The sequence below is a fragment of the Lycium ferocissimum genome, chromosome 9 (assembly GCF_029784015.1).
Source record: "Lycium ferocissimum isolate CSIRO_LF1 chromosome 9, AGI_CSIRO_Lferr_CH_V1, whole genome shotgun sequence".
Classification (NCBI taxonomy): Eukaryota; Viridiplantae; Streptophyta; class Magnoliopsida; order Solanales; family Solanaceae; genus Lycium; species Lycium ferocissimum.
Window position 1 is genome coordinate 3,879,065 of NC_081350.1, and position 20,731 is coordinate 3,899,795.

General features: G+C 37.3%; 1 protein-coding gene across 1 annotated transcript; it reads right to left on the reverse strand.

Moving 5' to 3' along the window:
• Positions 1–1,475: 1,475 nt before the first annotated feature.
• Positions 1,476–2,194, reverse strand: LOC132069191 (EG45-like domain containing protein 2). Its single transcript, XM_059462623.1, has 2 exons — positions 1,764–2,194; positions 1,476–1,624 (listed from the first exon to the last, which is right to left on the reverse strand). Exons 1-2 carry the CDS (start codon positions 2,117–2,119, stop codon positions 1,618–1,620), a joined length of 363 nt encoding a protein of 120 aa, XP_059318606.1. The 5' UTR covers positions 2,120–2,194; the 3' UTR covers positions 1,476–1,617.
• Positions 2,195–20,731: the final 18,537 nt, after the last annotated feature.

Here is a 20,731-nt window from a genome sequence, read left to right on the forward strand (position 1 = left end):
AGCAGAAACGAAATGACAATACATGAAAGTGAGGATAGAAGCTTTTAAACTTGATTTCTTGGTATGTTTTAGGTGTTTCACATCGTTTGAAGAAATTTTTAAACGATTTGGAACAATTCTTTCTTCATAGACTCCCATTTAGAGGCCTTTTTTGCGCGGATTGCACATCAAATTCGCAAGGCAGACTTTTCGCGAAGCCTTGCCTTGCAATTTTTTTTCACTGAGCGGGAATTCGAACCTAGAACTTTGAGTTATTTTCGGTCAATTTTTTAAGCGAAGAAAAAAAAGTAAAGACCAGTGCCTTTGAAGGACAATCCTAGCAACAAAAAAAAAAAATGTTTAAAATTGAGGCTTTTAGATGCGTCCCAACTCAGCACGCTGATGGTCGACCTAATGGGGGTGGGCTGGCCCATGGGCCCAAAAAATTAAATTATAACCACTTTGACCCCCTCTTTTACTTTTCTTAGCACTTGTCATTTAAATTGAAGAGAAACTAAAAATTCGCACAACTTTAGAACACGGCGAATCAAATTCCTTAGAATTTGCACCAATTTGGAGCAAGAAGATCCTGAAGTTGAAACCAATTAGCAAATCAATCTCCTCTGGTTGTCCTTAATTTTATAAACTACAAATTAAATATTAACGGCATGGTACCTTAAGCCGTTACAAGTAGAAGGAAAATTGACATACCTATGCCAAGAGAATGATATTGCTTGAAATAATTCAGAGTTTCAGACTAACTTATGAGCAAATATATCAAAAGTGTTTCTTCATACAAACAAAGCACATAAATGTATTTAACTGCAAATATAACATTTTAGTCACCATTCACGAGAATTTCAATCTCGAGGAGAACATACATTTTTTTTTTAATTGATAACAATTGTCTTTAAGAGAGCAACTCACAAGCTAACAAGGACCGCTTAAGACTGGGAAAGGCTAACATTTTGAAAAGAGATCATGAATTAGATTGAGTTGGGCTTTTAAAATCTATAGCCCACGAAAGGCCAATCTACTTCATGTTATGTTATCCATATTTCACCGGCTTTAGCTGTACAGAAATGTTAAGTATCCCACATTAATTGAGAGAACGAATTGTTGTTTCCTAATATGGTTTCAGGCAATCTCATGGAGGTTCACTTTTGAGATTTAGTTGGACCAAAGGTCATTTTAATTGTCTAAGCTATATCAATAGCAGATGAAATATTTCAGGATATACTCTGCTTTCATTTCCTGTGCTCTGTTGCTAATTAGCCATACATGATTTATCCACCTATTACTAGTTTAATTTTCCTTTTTGCAGCTTTCGAACTTCTGCGCGATTGGATAATTTTGCAACGGAACACACTTGTTACGTCAAAGTCATGACTTAATTAGGCATAGTACGGTCTTTTCGTTGTGTTGCCTCTAATTCTAGTATGTTTATTTTGTGACTAGACGAAAGACCTATCGAGAGAAACTAGTTTCTGAGCATCTGAAGCAAAATTAGTAACTCTTCGTATATGTCTGCTCAAAAAGGTATTTAAAATACATCAAAGTTGAGATATATTGCTGAACTATATGTGAGTTTCTTTATCATGCGTCTTCCATATTTCCTAAGCTTCACTTTCTTTCTCGTCAAATCCTGAAAAGATAAAGAACAAAAGAAAAATGACAAGCTAGTAGAAAAAAAGGTGAAATAGAAACGTTACGTTATAGTTAATGTTTAATTAAAACCCAAGAAGATGAACAAAAAGAAAGAAAAAGGATGAAAGAAAAATTACTGGACATATTCAATGTTGATTTTAGCATTATGAGAATGTGAGATTTCAGCAAAGGCATCACTTGACAAGACAATAGTAGAGGGACATGGTCTTTTAGTGCAATAGTCCACAACTCTCACATCAATAGTTCCTTCCTTGCATGGCCTGTTGTTTCCACTCAAACATTTCAGCCTGTAACGGCGTCCACAGGCGGCTCCATTATCCCACAGCCCTTCGCTCACTGCCACGAATAGATTCCCCGACGGGAACTGATCTGCCCTGTTGCCGCTGCACTTGGTGGCTGCCGTCCAAATATATATGCAATAAAACAAATGCTTAATATTGCATGTTACAATTATATCAACCTCGTTAAACATACTATATAGTATGGATTCCCTTTAAAAGAAAAATAAGCAGAGGGGCTGATATTTAAGAATATCTGGAAACTTTATGTAGAAAATTCTATTATAAAGAAATTTTGGGTGTAGGTCTTATCTTTCTATTCCTTACTCTAATTTAATAAAATGTGCAAAAGCTTTTATATCTTCAAATCGAGTAATAAATCGGAGTAGAAAATCACGAAGATTTTAATTTCCAAAAAATGGAAATTAAGATAAATACATAAAATATTAACATAAAAATAAAATTTAAGTCCGAGCCCCATTGAGTTCACTCGGTCCAAGATTTCGGATTAATTTTCACAGAATAAAACGGAATAAACTATTCTATAATAGCGTCACTGAAAATTACTGCTCTTTCCCACTATTTATGAACCAACTAGATATTGCCATAATTTTTTAAGACAGAGAAATTCTGAAACTAGGTTTAACTAATTACAGTACCTTTTTTTATTTTTTTTAATTTATAAATTCTCAAAAGAGAAGGAAGAGGAAGAAAAGTAAGAAATAAAAGAGGATTACTCACGGGTATAAGGGGGATTATAAGAAGTAGCGGTGCCAATATCTCCGAGGACTAAGCCTACTTCACTAAGGCAAAATAAACTTAGGACAATAAAACATATGAAAAATCGACCCATCTTCATTTGGACTTTGGTTGTCCGTATAGTACAAACACAAGATATATTGAAAGTTTAATGTGTCTTGTTTGGTCTTACTACAAACTATTTATAGTTGAGAACAGAACAGAAGAGTCAAAATCTAGTACGTACTCTCTTAACATATTTTCAAGAAAGTGATTCACTAGCTAGTTGAGTTGGTTTTTTAAAATTTCTAATTATTACTAGTAAACTCTATCACGTTTCATTGAGGAGATGTGAGCACAACAATTCACTCAATAAGAAGACGTTTTTGTGATGTCCGTCTCAACTCTCATATAAAATAGTGCACACTCTATGGAAACACGTGTTAAATGTAGCAAGACGGACACTTTGTATGTGTCAATTCCTTATTCCATATTCAATCACTGGCACAAAAGAGGCACTAAATTAAAATTTGGACTTAATCTATATGTATGGGCTCACTCGATAAATTTTTTGTAATACAATATATTATAATTATAATGGTGAGTTGGTGAGTTATTAATTCCATTTTATACTACCAGTTTATATATGAAGCAAAACAATAAAACATTGGAACAGTTCTGAACTTATGTTTTTAAAACTTGTTGGTTATTTAGTGATTACAAAAGTATTTAATGAAAAGCAATTACTTTAGTAAATTAGTCACGTATGATGAAAAGCCGATCGCTAGATGATGCTCGTACTTCGTCTTTAGTAATCGCAGTTAGTTTTTATCATGTAAAAAAAGGTAATAAATTTTTTGAAACATGAGAAATCGTACAACCGAATTAATTTAGAAACAGTTAGCTAAAGATTGAAAAAGAGTCTGTTTTATATTCTAATACAAATAGGTTACTAAATAAGAAAGGCTGAAAGTGATAAAATACTCTAACTTTAACTCCCTTAAATAGTATATGTTAAATGCAAATAATATATATATATATATATATATATATATATATATATATATATATATATATATATATATATATATATATATATAATTTGGTTTTCGATTTTTTTTTTTTAATTCGAAACTGAAATAAAAAACCAAAATTTTAATTTTTTAATGTGAAACCAAACCAAAACACCGAAAAACCAAGCCAAATAAAAATTCGATTTGATTTGATTTGGTTTTTCGGTTTAATCCAAATAATTCCCACCCCTAGATTGTTGTGTGTATCAAACTCTCATGGTGGAGAATTTCATTATCCTCTTTCATAGTGAGCACACTTGAGATCTTCCTTTCTAAATAATGGGTAACGCTTATCACATTAGACAGCAAGTGGTACGCAAGTTGAATAAAAGTTAATAGTAAATGTGAAGCACAATCCTTGATATTGATTGTATGCTAGGTGTTATCTACTGTCAATAGAATTTATCATTAATTGCGTTATCAAAAAGTATTTAAGTCCATATTTAATCTTACTGAGTGCATAGTGTCATTAACAAGCACTTCAAGGCTCTTGTTTATTACTAATACTGGCTTTTAGGAAAACGATTAACTTTGTATTAAAGGGTGTTAAATAAGACACGAGATTTGTACTCAATCAAAACCTTTTTTCTTGTAGTTAAACAGAGAAATGTGTGTAAACTGCATGTAAATGAAACAAAGATGAAGAGACAAGAGTTGGAGATCAAGTAGCTAGAGAGCATGTGATATTCTGTGTATTCAACAATGTGTTAGGGTTACAAGTGTGGAAGAAGTATCTAGCCCCTCCTCTTGTTCTAGGAGAGCTTATAATTTGTTGATACAATGCTAAGGCTTTTCCATAATGTGAAAGTACAAGTACATGGTGAGAAGTAAATATTCAACAGTGTAAAGTCCCATCGAACAGTTTTGCAGGACAACCACTAGGCTCGAGTTCGACTGATGCTTGGGCAGAGAGTTGTTGGAAATGTGTTACAGCTGGAAATGTAACGATCCATTTGATCGTTTAGGCATTTTACCCTTTTACCCCCGTTGACCCTTCCCCTAGCCTCGTTAGAGCGTGTTTGACTTGGGGGGATGGGTAGCACAGTTCCTGAGTTGATCAGGCGAGCCTTGGTTGATTTTTGAGGAAATTAGAAGTTCTAAGTTGACGCTACAACACAAAGCATCTATAGCTATGAAGTCTAAGCTATGAATTTAAAAATCGTAGCTATTACCTAGAAATAGCCACAAAAATTCGAATTCCATAGCTATCTACAAATTCGTAAAAAAATTTAGCCACAAAAGTAATATTGACAAAGCTAATTCCTCATTCTTGCTATAATTGCTAACAATTGTGGCAATAATTACCTAAATAGCTACAACTTTATTGCTACAACAAAATTTTGTAGCTAATCATAAGTTCTTGCCACACGATGAAAGTTACTGTAGCAATAGTAACCTTTTAGCCACAATAAATTATTTGAAACAAAACGTTGTAGCTAAATAAACTTTTTTGCTTCAATTTATAAAAATTGTGGTAATAGTTAAATGATATAGCCACAACTTTTTTGCTGTAAACAAATTTCGTAGCTAATTATTGATTTTTGCCACGAGTTGAAACTCACTATAGAAAAAGTAATCTTTTAGCTACAATAAATCATTTGTAACAAATTGTTGTAGCTAAGTGCATATTTTTGCTTCAAGTTATTAAAAGTTGTGGCAATAGTTAAATGATACAGCCACAGATTTTTTGCTATAACAAATGTTCATAGCTAATATTAATTTTTGCCACGAGATTTAATTCTTGTTGCAATAGTAACCTTTTAGCCACAAAAAGTTATTTAAAACCAAATATTATAGCTAATTAAACTTTCTTGCTTCGAGTTCTAAAAGATTATGGTAATAGTTGACTTAATAGCTACAATTATTTGTCATGATGAAATGATATAGCCACAAATTTAGTGTTGTGATAAAATTCATAGCTAATCATTATTTCTTTGCACGAGTTGAAATTATTATAGCAATAGTAATCTTTAAGCCAACATTAAATAGTTTTTTCGTACAATTGAAGTTACCATGAAAATAATACTAATATAATATAATCACAATAAATTAGTTGTAACAAATCTTTATAGTTATATGAATAGTTATAGAAATATGTATGCATATGTCCTTTACGAGAGATCTCTACATTCTGATAGGTATAATTGCTTTCCTAAACAAGTTCTTACATGGTATCATAAAATCAAATATCCATCAAATCAGTATCTAAACTGAAGACAAATTCTAAAATAATAGCAGAAAGTAAATTAAAGAGACAAATTTTATAATAAAATAACACTACATGAGAAATAAATATTATATGCTCCAAGACTTGGACCTCTTCTTCGAACGATACCTTTATCGAGCTATTGTAAAGTTAAGTATTCATCTTTCTATTAGCTTTGATTGAATTTTACGAGAGTTTAATAGTATGTTTCAAAAATAATTTAAATAATTATATCTAATGAAGTTTGATTAATTATTAATATCAAATTTAAACAAAATCCACTTCACTAAGCCAAACTCAAGTTTCATCATAATCAAGTGCTTCGAGAATTGTTATTTGACTCGAACCTATTCTACCCAAATAATATACTTGAGTGTAATTATAGGTGTTCCTCGTTCGGTTAGATTCAGTTTTAAGACAAACTAGTAAGTTTTAAATATAATTTGAATAAATAATGGTTAGACGTAACCTTTGAATAAGTAATTATATCAAATTTAAAGTGCAAAATTTACTCGGTCTCACTCAAATTCATCTTGATCAAGTGCTTTGAGAATTATTTTTGACTCGAACATGTTCGGCCGGGACAATACCTTTCTCTTTTTTCTTTGTTTTTTTGGGAAATAAATTTTTTTCAACCAAAGTGATAGTTACAAATCTGAAACAGAGCCGACCTACTGTTTGCCTCTAAATACATGACTCGACCTATACATAGGTACTAAGTATCCAGACAATCTTCATATAGCTAAGAAGCTCAACAACAAAAGCAAAATTTAAACAACTAAACTTATTACATAAGAAGCCTCAACTAAATCAGGATCTGCATTAGTCTTCTATCAACAGCACTGGAGTTAGTCATGGTACAGAGTTGAGCTGCTGCAAAGGTAGCTTCCATTTCTTCAGTGTTGCCCCTCTAATATGGATGAAAATAGCTATTTCTTTGCATAGTTGATCTGCAGAATAACTCCCCTGTTGGAATCTCAGCTTGTTCCTTTCTTTCCAAATAACAGCCACAAGCATAGCAAACACAGTGCTCAGAATTGCTCCTTTGCCAGACTTCCTATTTGCCCACTTGCTCACCCACAATACCTCTTCATGCCATGCCCCTATAGTTCTTTGGATGCCCAGCCAATTCAGCAATCTCTGCCATAGTGTTTTCACAGTGCAGCAGTTGAAAAATAAATGGTCTAGAGTCTCATCAGAAGTATCACAGAACACACATGTTGGAGGGACATGGATTCCAATTTTCATCAACCTTTCCACTGTTGCCAGCCTTCTCCTAACAGCAAGCCAGAGTATGAACATGTGCCTAGGATGAATATTAGGATGGAGTACAAGACTCTTCCAAGGGACTTTGGGCTATGTCACCAATAATGCATAATACAGTTTCTTGATGGAAAACCTATTATGTACTTTCATTGCCTCAAGCTTGTCATGCAAGGTTTCTTGTACTGTGGTGGCAAACATTATATACTTTCTGGACTCAATGATCTTTTTAATAACCCAAGTGGCATTCCTAGGAATTTCACATAGTGCTCTGTTTTATATAGTAAATATGGACCCATTTTATCCACAAGCAATCCTTCTTCTCAGCAATATACCATAGCTGCTTTAGGATAGCAGCTCTATTCCATACCATCAAATCAATAACATTAAGTCCACCAGCAGCTTTTGGATAGCAAATTTTCCCCCAAGAGACAGGAGCATTCTTAGATAGCTCAGCAAATTTTCTATCACGACCCAACCGGAGGTCCATGATGGGCACCCGGAGCTAGCCTGCCGAGTACCTCCTAACATATTTTTATAATCACATCTAGGTCAGCCACATGGCTATCTCATAATTGCCATGAACTAAATGACACAAATTTCATCGGATGTAGGCACTTTTTTATAAACATCATACACAAGCCGACAAGGCTATCAAAATGATATACAAAATATGTGCCAACAAAGCTATGGGATATCTAGCTATGTACATCTGTCTACGAGCCTCTACGAAGAGTATATAATCTCATAAAGACGGGACAGGACCCCGCCATATATGTACGCAGAAGAATAATACCAACTACTGCGGCTCCGGATCAAAACGAGCACTGCTATGTAATCACCGACAAACCAGCCTAAAGGTCCGGTCTGTCTCCTTGTCTACCTCTGGGCATGAACACAGCGTCCACAAACAAAAGAACGTCAGTACGAACAATGTACTGAGCATGTAAGGCATGAATAGTAACATGATAAAAGCATGAAGAATAGCATAAGATAAAAGAACCATTTATACCTCATGATATCTCTTAAGACATTCGTCATGCTTACTTAACCTTTCTCTAAAGGAAACATCTCATATATCCATATACATACCTATACAATACCGTACCCAGCCATATAGACTCGGTATTATCCGTACCCGACCATAGTAAGGCTCGGTAATATCCGTACCCAACTGCAGAGGTATGTGCACAATAGATATCGTATCCGGCCATATAAGCTCGGTATCACAAAATAGCTATATACATCTATGACATACATGAGTATCCAAAGGAACATTACAACTCTATCGGGGTGACATTGAGTCGGTAAGCCCCCAATTTCTATCTTGGAATCACTATGTTCATCGTCATCATTATCATCATCACTATGAAGAGCTTTTACCAATAATATCTTAAGAATCTTGATAGTCATAAGCTTCTAACATTCTCTAGGAAGTAGGACATCATGAACATCATAGATGGAATCACGACGAGGAAGTCATGCCTTTAGAAAGAAGGGTTAGCCTTACATACCTTTACGTCTTCTTAATTACTTAACGCTCTCCTCTAAAGTCCGCAAAACCTACATTCAAGAGGATTCGTACGAAGGTTAGGTCTCAAAGACACTCGTAAGTTCAAACTAATGCAACTAACGAGCTAACGAAATTTGGGCAGCATTTCCCCTATTTTTTCAACTTCCACCAAATTATAAATCAACTCCCAAACAACAATAATAACGTTCACAATACCATATTCAAGAAGTTACATTCAATTCAATCTCAAATTTATCCAAAATCCCCTTTTCAAGTTTATCTCATAGTCATCTTCTTCACTTCAACATTTATGACTTCTCCACTTTAATTATTTTCCTTTCCAAGAGTTACTAAACCTTTATATCAACTCAATCATGTAAATAATAAGCAGATCAAACCTTATTATAGAAGAAATTCACCTGCCTCAACTCCTTTCAAGACCAAGTTTATCACAACTTTGAAAAGAAGCAAGAACAATCACCTTCCATGGATTCTCTTTGGGTTTTGATGTTGATCTTCTCTCTTGATGATATGGAAAGGTGTGGAGTGATAGGGAACCTTCAATAACTCTTAAAAAGCCTCTAGAAGTGTGGGGAAATAAGTGTGGGAAGTTGGAATGGAAATGAGGTCTTTAGGGATTTAGAAAGGTGGGTATGTGGCCGCATACTCCCTCCACCACTTGGGGTTGATGTTAGGCAGTAAGCTCATCCAAAATGGGGAGTTTGAAGCCAGTATGCAGCCCGACATACTCAGTATGTGGCCCGGCATACTCAGTATGCGACCGCATACTGCCCCAACTTCTCAGGTTTCGCGAAATCGCATTCTTTCGATTCGTTTGACCTCCAATACTTTTGGAACCTTCTTGGCACTTGTATAAAACTTCATTAACCTTCTAAGGGGCCCTATAGCTTCCCCTCAAGGTAATTCTAAGAAATGCATAACTCAAATGCTGCATAATCTTCCCAAACATGACTCCAACTCCAATTTCTCCAATAAACTTACTTCCACCATTTCATATAACTTCGAAACTTTAAGATCTACACTTAGCATTATCAACTACCCTTTCTAACCTTATGAGGGCTTCACATCCACTTTAGGCTTGCGTTGGTTCACTCATAAGGCAAACGTCACGAAATTTCCAAGATGTAACATTCCTTTCCCCTTAGGAACATTCGTCCTCGAATGTTAGATTCTTAGGGATTCTACAAAAATTTCACCAGAGTTTCCCCTGTAATATGTCACTACCATCCTGTCACAACAATCCAAAATGTATATTGCCTCACAAGGCTACAACAACAACAATAACAATGGCCATACACGACCAAGAAATCATCGAAAGAAAGCATTACATACCTGAGGACAATGGTGCCTCTGTCTGAATCTCCTCTGGGAGTGGAAACAAATGTGGATACCTGAACTTCATATCTTCCTCAGCTTCCCAAGTCATTTCTTCCCTATTATTGTTTCTCCATAAAACTTTAACTGAAGCTACATCTTTGGTTCTGAGTCTCCAAACTTGTCTATCTAGAATAGCAATGGGAATTTCTTCGTAGGTTAGTTGCTCGGTGACCTGGACATCATCTACAAGTACAATTCTAGAAGGATCTCCAATGCACTTATGAAGCATCGATACATGAAAAACCGGATGGACTGACTCCAAATCTGAAGGTAGATCTAGCTCATCAGCCACCTGGCCTACCTTGCGTACAATCTTGTAAGGCCCAATATACCGAGGACTAAGCTTTCCTTTTTTGCCAAATCTCATGACGCCTTTCATCGGCGACACCTTCAAGAATACCCAGTCATTCACTTAGAACTCTAAGTCTCGTCAGCGATTATTTGCATAAGATTTCTGATGACTCTGAGCTGTTAATAATCGATCCTGAATAAGCTTGGGTTTTTTCCATGGCTTGCTGGATCAGATCTGGCCCTATTAGCTTAGTTTCTCCCACTTTGAACCACCCAACTGGTGATCTACACTTGCGCCCATATAGAGCCTCATACGGGGCCATTTGGATGCTGGAATGATAACTATTGTTATACGCGAACTCTATAAGCGGTAAGTGATCATCCCAACTACCTCCAAAATCTAACACACATGCCCGTAACATATCCGCAATAGTCTGAATGGTGCGCTCAGCTTGTCCATCAGTCTGTGGGTGAATGCTATACTAAGAATCACCTGAGTCCCCAAACCTTCTTGGAAAGACTTCCGTTAGGTGAAATTCCTCTGTAAATAATAGACTTAATACCGAGTCATACTATCTCTTTGATATAAAGCTTTGCATAATCCTCGGCTACGTATGTAGTTCTGACATGTAGAAAATCAGCTGACTTCGTAAGCACAATTACCCATATGGAATCATACTTCCGCTGAGAACGAGGTAAGCTTATAATTAAATCCATATTAATCACTTCCTATTTCCAAGTCAGAATTTTCATAGCTTGCAATAATCCACCGAGCTTTTGATGCTCAATCTTTACCTGCTGGCAATTAGGACATCGAGATACGAACTCTGCTAGGTATTTCTTCATTCCGTCCCACCAATAACTGGATTTAAGATCATGATACATTTTCATCGCTCCCGATGAACGTAACGAACAATGGGCTTCCCTCCAAAATCTTCGACGTAATCTCTATCCAATACATAACCCGACACCTGAGAACTCCATCTGCAGAAATTTCAAAGGATGACTTCTTCTTCTGAGGAAGTGTATTTCTGTAATGAACTAATACGGGATCCTCATACTGGCATTCTTTCATCTCAACCACTAGTGAAGAAACAGCTGAATTCTGAATAGTAACTCCCATATTGCCCGAGTCCGTTACCCGAACTCCTAGGCTAGCTAACTGCTGAAGCTCACGAGCTAACTCTCTCTTCTTTGGCTGAACATCACATAAGCTTCCCATAGATCTATGGCTAAGAGTATCAGCTACGATGTTCGCCTTCTCGGGATGATATAGAATGCTAACATCATAATCCTTCAACAACTCCAACCATTGCCTTTGCCGTAAATTTAACTCTTTCTGCTTGAAAATATACTGGAGACTCTTGTGATCTGTATAAATATTAACGTGAACACCATACAAATAATGTCTCCACATCTTCAATGCATGAATCACCGCGGCTAACTCAAGGTCATGGGTTGGATAGTTTTTCTCGTGTTTTCGTAACTGCCTTGAAACATAAGCAATAATTTTACCGTGCTGCATCAACACAATAGACAACATAGCCCTCCAATCCTTGAGGAAGTGTCAGAACCGAGGCCGAAGTTAATCTATCTTTCAGCTTCTGAAAACTACGCTCGTAAGCATCCGTCCATTGAAATATAGCTGATTTCTGAGTCAGTTTCATCAATGGTGTAGAAATAGAAGAAAAGCCTTCTACAAATCTTCTGTAATAACCTATCAAACCCAGAAAACTACAAACCTCGGTAGGTGTAGTAGGTCTCGGCTAAGTCTTTACAGCTTCAATCTTCTGGGTATCCACCCGAATGCCATCCACTGAAATAATATGCCCTAGAAAAATCACAGAATTCAACCAAAACTCACATTTTGAAAATTTCACAAATAGCTCCCGAGTCTGAAGAACTATAAGGACAGATCGTAATTGATCTGCATGTTCTGCCTCGGATTTGGAGTATACCAAGATATCATCTATAAACACAATCACAAACGAATCTAGAAAAGGTCTGAACACACTATTCATCAAATCCATGAACACCGCCGATGCATTAGTCAATCCAAACGACATTACCCGAAATTCAAAGTGACCATAACGGGTTCTAAAGGCCGTCTTGGGAATTTCCTTCTCCCTAACTCTCACCTGATGATACCCGGATCTTAAATCTATTTTTGAGAACCATTTAGCACTCTGCAACTTATCGAATAGATCATCAATTCTTGGGAGCGGATATTTATTCTTGATCGTCGTCACCTTATTCAGCTGTCTGTAATCAATACACATTCGCAAGGAGCCATCTTTCTTTCTTACAAACAATACAGGGGCTCCCTAGGGCGACGAACTAGGCCTAATAAAGCCTTTCTCAAGCAAATCCTTCAATTGCTCCTTCAACTCTTTCAACTCTGCAGGAGCCATTCTATAAAGAGGAATAGATATGGGTTTAGTGCCCTGTAACACATCAATAGAAAAATCAATCTCCCGCTCTAGTGGAAGGCCTGGAAGGTCGTCCGGAAACATGTTTGGAAACTTTTTTTTTTTAAGTAAAGGCCACCATTAAGGTAAAATGCATTTAGTGGGTAAAAGAAGAAACTGTTTGGAAACTCATTCACTACAGGGACAGATCTAAGAGTTGGCGACTTTGCCTCTATATCCTGAGCCCGGACTAAATGATAAATGTAACCTTTATCAATCATCTTCCTTGCCTTGAGATAGGAAATAAACCTACCTCTTAGGGACGCTGTATCACCCTTCCACTTTAAAACTGGTTCTCCCGGAAACTGGAAACGAACCATTTTTGAACATTGACATAACAAGAAGCCAACCAATCCATACACATAATGACATCAAAATCTACCATTTTCAGCTTATTTAGATCAGCCATAGTATGACGGTCACGAATCACAACTACACAATTTCTATATACCCGACTAGCTATTACTGGGTCACCGATGGGCGTGGACACTCCAAAAGGCTTAATCGGCTCGGGTTTCACCCCAATACGATCGGCAATATAGGGAGTAATATATGACAATGTAGAACCTGGATCAATCAATGCATACACATCATGAGAAGCTACCGATAATATACCTGTGAAAACATCGGGGGAGGACTCTAGATCCTGTCGCCCAACCAAAGCATAAATACGGTGCTAAGGATCACTCGAACTAGTCGCTCCTCCTCTGCCCCTACCACGACCTACTAGTTTCCGTGAGCCTTGCCCCGGAGGGCGTATAGATGATGAAGAACCAGCTACTGACCCTATGGGCTGAACCGTACCCCTACCACCTCGGAATGGACACTCTCGCATAATATAGCCTGACTGGCCGCAAGCATAGCAAACATCCAAACCTAATCGGCACTGTCCCCAATGTAGCTTACCGCACTGAGAGCATCGTGGTAAAGGTGGTCTTATCTGGCCTGAATAACCCCTATACTGAGAACCCGAAGCTCTGAAACTCTAACCCGATCCGAAGCGAACAGGGTGATTAAATCTCTGGCCCGCAAATCGTGGAGGTGCACTAGTCGCTGAATGGCCTGAGTGTTTAGAATACTGCTGCCTCTGACCTCCCCTAAGCTCACTAACAGGACCTGAGGATCTGACCCTTTTGTTGTAACCCCTATCATACTCACGCTCATTCCCTCGCTGTTGCTGCCGCTCTTCCAAATTCTAGGCATGGGCCTGGATGCGAGAAATATCCATACCATCCTAAGTGAAGCCGTCAAACACTCATCCATCAGATGTGGCCCTAAGCCATTCACAAACAGGTGCACGCGGTCTCCCATATCAGCAATGTTACACCCTGTATCTTCGAAGAAGTACTTATCAAATTTGAAACATAAGTACGTTGAGTTACGGTTAAGTAAAACCACTTTGAAATATAAGCAAGCATTATCAAGTAAATTTAATGAGTGAAGGGTGTATACAAGGTATACCGAAAGATTTTATAAGGAAATGAGTGAAAGAAATGGAGTAGTACGACTTTGGAGAAAGGATGGGTAAAGTTTCATGTGAAAATTTTGGTCCAACTGGAGGGAAAAATATCTCTTAGCACATGAAGTGTTTTGAAGTGAAACAAAAGCCTAAAATGAAGTTCGTCGAGTTTAGTTTCCAACGCAACAAACTGCTCATAATAGGGCATCGGAGTAGAGAATTATGGACGTTACAAGTTCGGTGACGGACAAGCGAAACGCGTGCTACAATACTGCTACGGTATGACCGCTACATTACCGCTACGGTAAATACTCGATGAACCCCGACCGAATTTGACCATATATAAAGGGTAATAACCCCTTTTTTCATCAGATTTTGCTAGAAATTTCCGGAAAAATTGAAGAGAGAGAGAGTGAATCACAAAGTAAGCAATTTTCAAGCGACGGAGTATTAATCGAAGCTCGGATAAACGCATGGATGTGATTCTAGTATGGTTTTGCGGTGAATTCAAGGTGGATATTGAAAATATCGCTGTTTTAACAAAAATAAGGTATGAATCTCTCCTTATTAATATTACCTTTGGTTAGTTACGAAGATAGAGTGATGAAATGGTTGTATAATAAAGTTGTTGGTTGAGAAATTGGACAAACATCGCGTGGGATGTTTTATGGAATATTTTGGTATTGATGATGATGTTGTTGATGTTGGTCTTGTTGTAGTTGTTGTTTTGTTGGTATTGTGATTTTGGGCTAGGCATATAAACGGGGAGGTCTTTTGAATTTCGGCAGATTATAAATGGATTTATTTGAAGGACTAAGACAAGCATATAACGATGAGTCTAACGATTGTGTGAATCCTCTTAAATGTAGACTTGCGAGCTCGGACGAATAAGAGTAGATAATTGGAGGCTGAACAGGTATGTTAAGGCTTTCTCTTTCTTTCTTTTTGGCATGATCCTATGATACGAGCGAACAACGAATAATCGAGTCTCCATATTACTCTACTCTTAGAAATATTAGGAGCATCTCAGTTATTGATGATCCTGTACCCCTACTATTATGATTATTCCTTCGTTCACGGGTCCTATATATTGTATCATGATAAGGTTAGTTTATGTTTATGCATTACATTCGTTTGCGTACATGCATATTGACCCGTGACCCGCGTGCGTTATATACGCGTATATTATGTATATTATATATATATATATATATATATATATATATATATATATATATATATGGGGTATGCGGAGCGCGCGACGCACGCCACACATCGACCGTGGTGTACGGGATGATGATTATGATGCCCGAAGCGAACTATATGATGATTATGATGCCCGACGGGCCTACGGGATAGGGATCGGCGAACGTTCTTCGCACTATGACTATGCATTGCATATCATACGCCCTCGAGGCATTTTTAGTAGCGAGATATACGTATATGATCGGATAGTAAGACATACGTATGCATTCGTCGTACATACGTTCGTATAGTCAAACATACGTATGTATTCCGTCGGTCGACTTAGTTTATGATTCTCGATTTTCTTCATAACTCCTACGTGTATGTTACTCTTTCTTACCTTACATACTCGCACATTTTCCGTACCGACCCCGCTCTTCGAGGTCGCGTTTCATGCCCGCAGTACAAACACTCGCCGGTGATCCTCCGCCCAGACTTCGCTCACCGCTTGGAGAGCTCTATTGTTCGGAGCTTGAGTCATTTTGGTATAGGTCCTTTGACATAGGCTTTGTTATACTCTTAGAGGTACGTAGACATATGTGGGTTGTGTATATACGGTTTGGTCGGCCATATCGATGTAGTTCGTCTTGATGTCCCTGTATAGTGGCGGCGCCTTGTCGGCTTGCTTATTTGTTATGTTTTGGTTAGTCGTGGCTCCTCGTGAGACGAGTTCATTCGATATAAGGCATTATGATTCTACGAGCGGCTTTTTACGCATTTCCACATTGTCCTTAGCATCGGTCCGATTATATCTAACGAGTTCGTATACGAGTGTCCAACTCGGGCACTAGTCATGGCCCACCGATTTGGGTCGTGACAAGCAACCATGGTCGGAGCATACCTAGCCAAAGAATTGAAACAGAGGCTATACTCTAGGGCACTTATATTTCCCTATCTAAGATTCAGGAACCTGTCATCTCTAGTCCGTTGAACCTCTGGCGGCAAATAATGTCCGAAGAAAGCATCCACAAACTCTTGCCATACCGGTGGAGGTGCACAGACTCCTCTAGAAGACATCCAAACAGTATACCAATGAACCGCAACATCCCGTAATCTATAGGAGGCCAACTCTACCGGCTCCACATCCGAAGCATGTATTATCCCAAGGTCCTCGACGTTCCATCTATAAAGCTCTGAGGGTCCTCATCTGGTTTTGACCCAAAGAATTTCGGAGGGTTCAAACTAATAAAATCACGGGCTCTAGCACCGACAGCTCTATCACCATGTCCCGTACCTTGACGCTGGGCCTGAGCGGCGACTAAACGAGTCAGCAAATGGATGGCCTCTTTCACCTCTTGGCCTGAGGCATCTGGTGGAAGAACTGGGGGTGCTACAACTGGAGCTGAAGCTCCTACATCCTCCTCTCGGTTGGGCGGTGAGTGAGAGGAACGAGATGGAACTTCATTATGAGACCCACCCTCCTCTATATCTGTCGGCGGTACCTGCTCAGTTCTTCTACCAGCCATTGTCTTGCCCTTTTGGGCTGCTATAGCTTTTCTCTTTATAGGCATCGCTGAAAACATAGCACACGATTAAGAAAAGGGAAATTCTTATATCATGGCTCTATCGCACGATCTATGATGAGGAAGAAGGTCATTCATTCCTAAATGCCCGCAGCCTTCTGTTTATAAGTGTGGCGCGTTTCACACCCATAAACAAGACTCTACTGGATACGGCTCGTAGACACACCCTAGGACGAACTGCTCTGATACCACTTTTGTCACGACCCAACCGGAGGGCTATGACGGGCACCCGGAGCTAGCCTACCGAGTACCTCCTAACATATTTTCATAATCACATCTAAGTGAGCCACATGACTATCTAATAATTTCCATGAACTAAGTGACACAAATTTCTTCGGATGTAGGCACTTTTGTATAAACATCATTAACTATGCCCGTATGTATACAAGCCGACAAGGCTATCAAAATGATATACAAAATATGAGCCAACAAAGCAATGGGATATCTAGTTATGCACATCTGTCTACAAGCCTCTACGAAGAGTATATAATCTCATAAAGACGGGACAGGACCCCGCCATATATGTACGCAAAAGAATAATACCAACTACTGCGGCTCCGGATCAAAAGGAGCACTGCTATGCAATCACCGATGAAGCAGCCTAAAGGTCCGGTCGGTGTTCCTATCTATCTGTGGGCATGAACACAGCGTCCACAAACAAAAGGACATCAGTACGAACAATGTACTGAGCATATAAGGCATGAATAGTAACATGATAAAATCATGAAGAATAGCATAAGATAAAAGAACCATTTATACCTCATGATACCTCTTAAGACATTCGTCATGCTTACTTAACCTTTCTCTAAAGGAAACATCTCATATATCCATATACATACCTATACAATACCGTGCCCGGCCATATAGACTCAGTATTATTCGTACCCGACCATAGTAAGGCTCGGTAATATCCGTACCCAACTGCAGAGGTATGTGCGCAATAGATATCGTACTTGACCATATAAGCTCGGTATCACAAAATAGCTATATATAACTATGACATACATGAGTATCCAAAAGAACATTACAATTATATCGCGGTGACATTGAGTCGGTAAGCCCCCGATTTCTATTTTGGAATCACTATGATCATCATTATCATTATCATCATCACTATGAAGAGCTTTTACCAATAATATCTTAAGAATCTTGATAGTCATGAGCTTTTAACATTATCTAGGAAGTAGGACATTATGAACATCATAGATGGAATCACGATGAGCAAGTCATGCCTTTAGAAAGAAGGGTTAGCCTTACATACCTTTACGTTAATTACTTAACGCTCTCCTCCAAAGTCCGCAAAATCTACATTCAAGAGGATTCGTACTAAGGTTAGGTCTTAAAGACACTCGTACGTTCAAACTAGTGCAATTAACGAGCTAACGAAATTTGGGCAGCCTTTCCCCTATTTTGTCAACTTCCACTAAATTACAAATCAACTCCCAAACAACAATAATAATGTTCACAATACCATATTCAAGAAGTTACATTCAATTCAATCTCAAATTTATCCAAAATCCCTTTTTCAAGTTCATCTTCTTCACTTCAACATTTATGACTTCTCCACTTAAATTCTTTTCCTTTCCAAGAGTTACTAAACCTTTATATCAACTTAATCATGTAAATAATAGGAAGATCATACCTTATTATAGAAGAACTTCACCTTCCCAACTCCTTCACAGACCAAGTTTATCACAACTTTGAAGAGAAGCAAGAACAATCACCTTCCATGGATTCTCTTTGGGTTTTGATGTTGATCTTCTCTCTTGATGATATGGAAAGGTGTGGAGTAATAAGGAACCTTCAATAAGTCTTAAGAAGCCTCTAGAAGTGTAGGGAAATAAGTGTGGGAAGTTGGAATGGAAATGAGGTCTTTGGGGATTTAAAAAGGTGGCAAAAATCGCACCCCGCTCCAATTTGCGGTGAGTATGCGGCCGCATACTCCCTCCACCACTTGGGGGTGATGTTGGGCAGTAAGCTCACCCAAAATGGGGAGTTTGAAGTCAGTATACGGCCCAGCATACTCAGTATGCGACCGCATACTGCCCCAACTTCTCTAGTTTCGCGAAATCGCGTTCTTTTCGATTCGTTTGACCTCCAATCCTTATGGAACCTTCTTGGCACTTGTATAAAACCTCATTAACCATCTAAGGGGCCCTATAGCTTCCCCTCAAGGTAATGCTAAGCAATGCATAACTCAAATTCTACATAATCTTCCCAAACATGACTCCAACTCCAATTTCTCCAACAAACTTGCTTCCACCGTTTCATATAACTTCGCAACTTTAAGATATACATTTAACATTATCAAATACCCTTCCTAACCTTATGAGGGTTTCACGTCCACTTTAGGCTTGCGTTGGTTCACTCATAAGGCAAACCTCACGAAATTTCCAAGATGTAACATTTTCTCCCAAGAGACAAATACCTTTATCAATCTAGTGTATTTAGGTGTTGATCGTTTCATTTGATCCAATTTTACATGGCCTTATTTGTAAGTGTCAAATATAATTTAAATAAATAGTTAAATTGTATCTAATAAAATTTAATTGACTATTTAAATTGGATCTAAACAAAACTAAACTAAGGCTCGCTACTTCATCATGAACAAGTACATCAAGAATTATTTATTTTACTCGGTACCTCCATTATTAAAATAATAATAATTATTAGAATAATACCTTAACCGTTCTAATGTAATTAAATGTTCATATATAGTTTGGTTCGATTTAATTTTATGAGATCTCACTTTTAATTGTAAGTTTAAATATAATTTAAACAAATAGGTAATAATGTCTAGATATCTAGCCTAACTCAAACCTCGCATTTCAATACAAATAACAAATCAAAATTCATCTCAGATGGCAAACCATTTCGAAATCAAGATATTTTTCGGTTCAATATTTGTTGAAATGGATACTTTAGTTTCAGATAAATTGTATCTTGTAAATTTGAAATTCTTTCTTTTATATTCTTTAAGGACAAAAATTGAATTTCTTAATTAATAATAAGAACTAGTGCTTGGATCTAATCTATTGTGACAATAAACTTATGATTTGCTACTAATTCAATTACTTAATGATTATTGAAAATTTAATTATAATTAGTTGTATTAATTATTAGAATTTTAATATAGAAGTGAATCTATATCATAACCTATATCAAACTAAGTGTTAACTCCAAACAATGTTCACTGATTAATAAGGTATAAACTAAATTGGATAAATTTAATTATTTTATTTTTTTATTATGAAAATATTTACCTAACTTTTTTTATTGTTTTGATTATTAGGATTTAGGAGGCAACGTAGTGAATTCATAATAGTTTCCCTCTAAATTTTGAAATTAATTTAAAAAAAAAAGTTGTGTCTAAATTTGAAAAGATCAAATTTTTAATAACACAAAAACAAAAACAAAAAGTGTTGATTTCCCTCCAAATTGGTTCCCCCTAATTTTTAATGCCTAAATTAAAGCTTTTTTTCCCATCAGAGAGTCAAAAACTCTAAAAGACTAAGGGGTCGTTTGGTGCATGGTATAAGCTAGGATTGTTACGCCCTATTTTGAACGGGTCCAAGATAGTTTGTAACTTCCCGGTTCTTCTAACTGGTTTAAAAAGGGTTAGAGTCGCC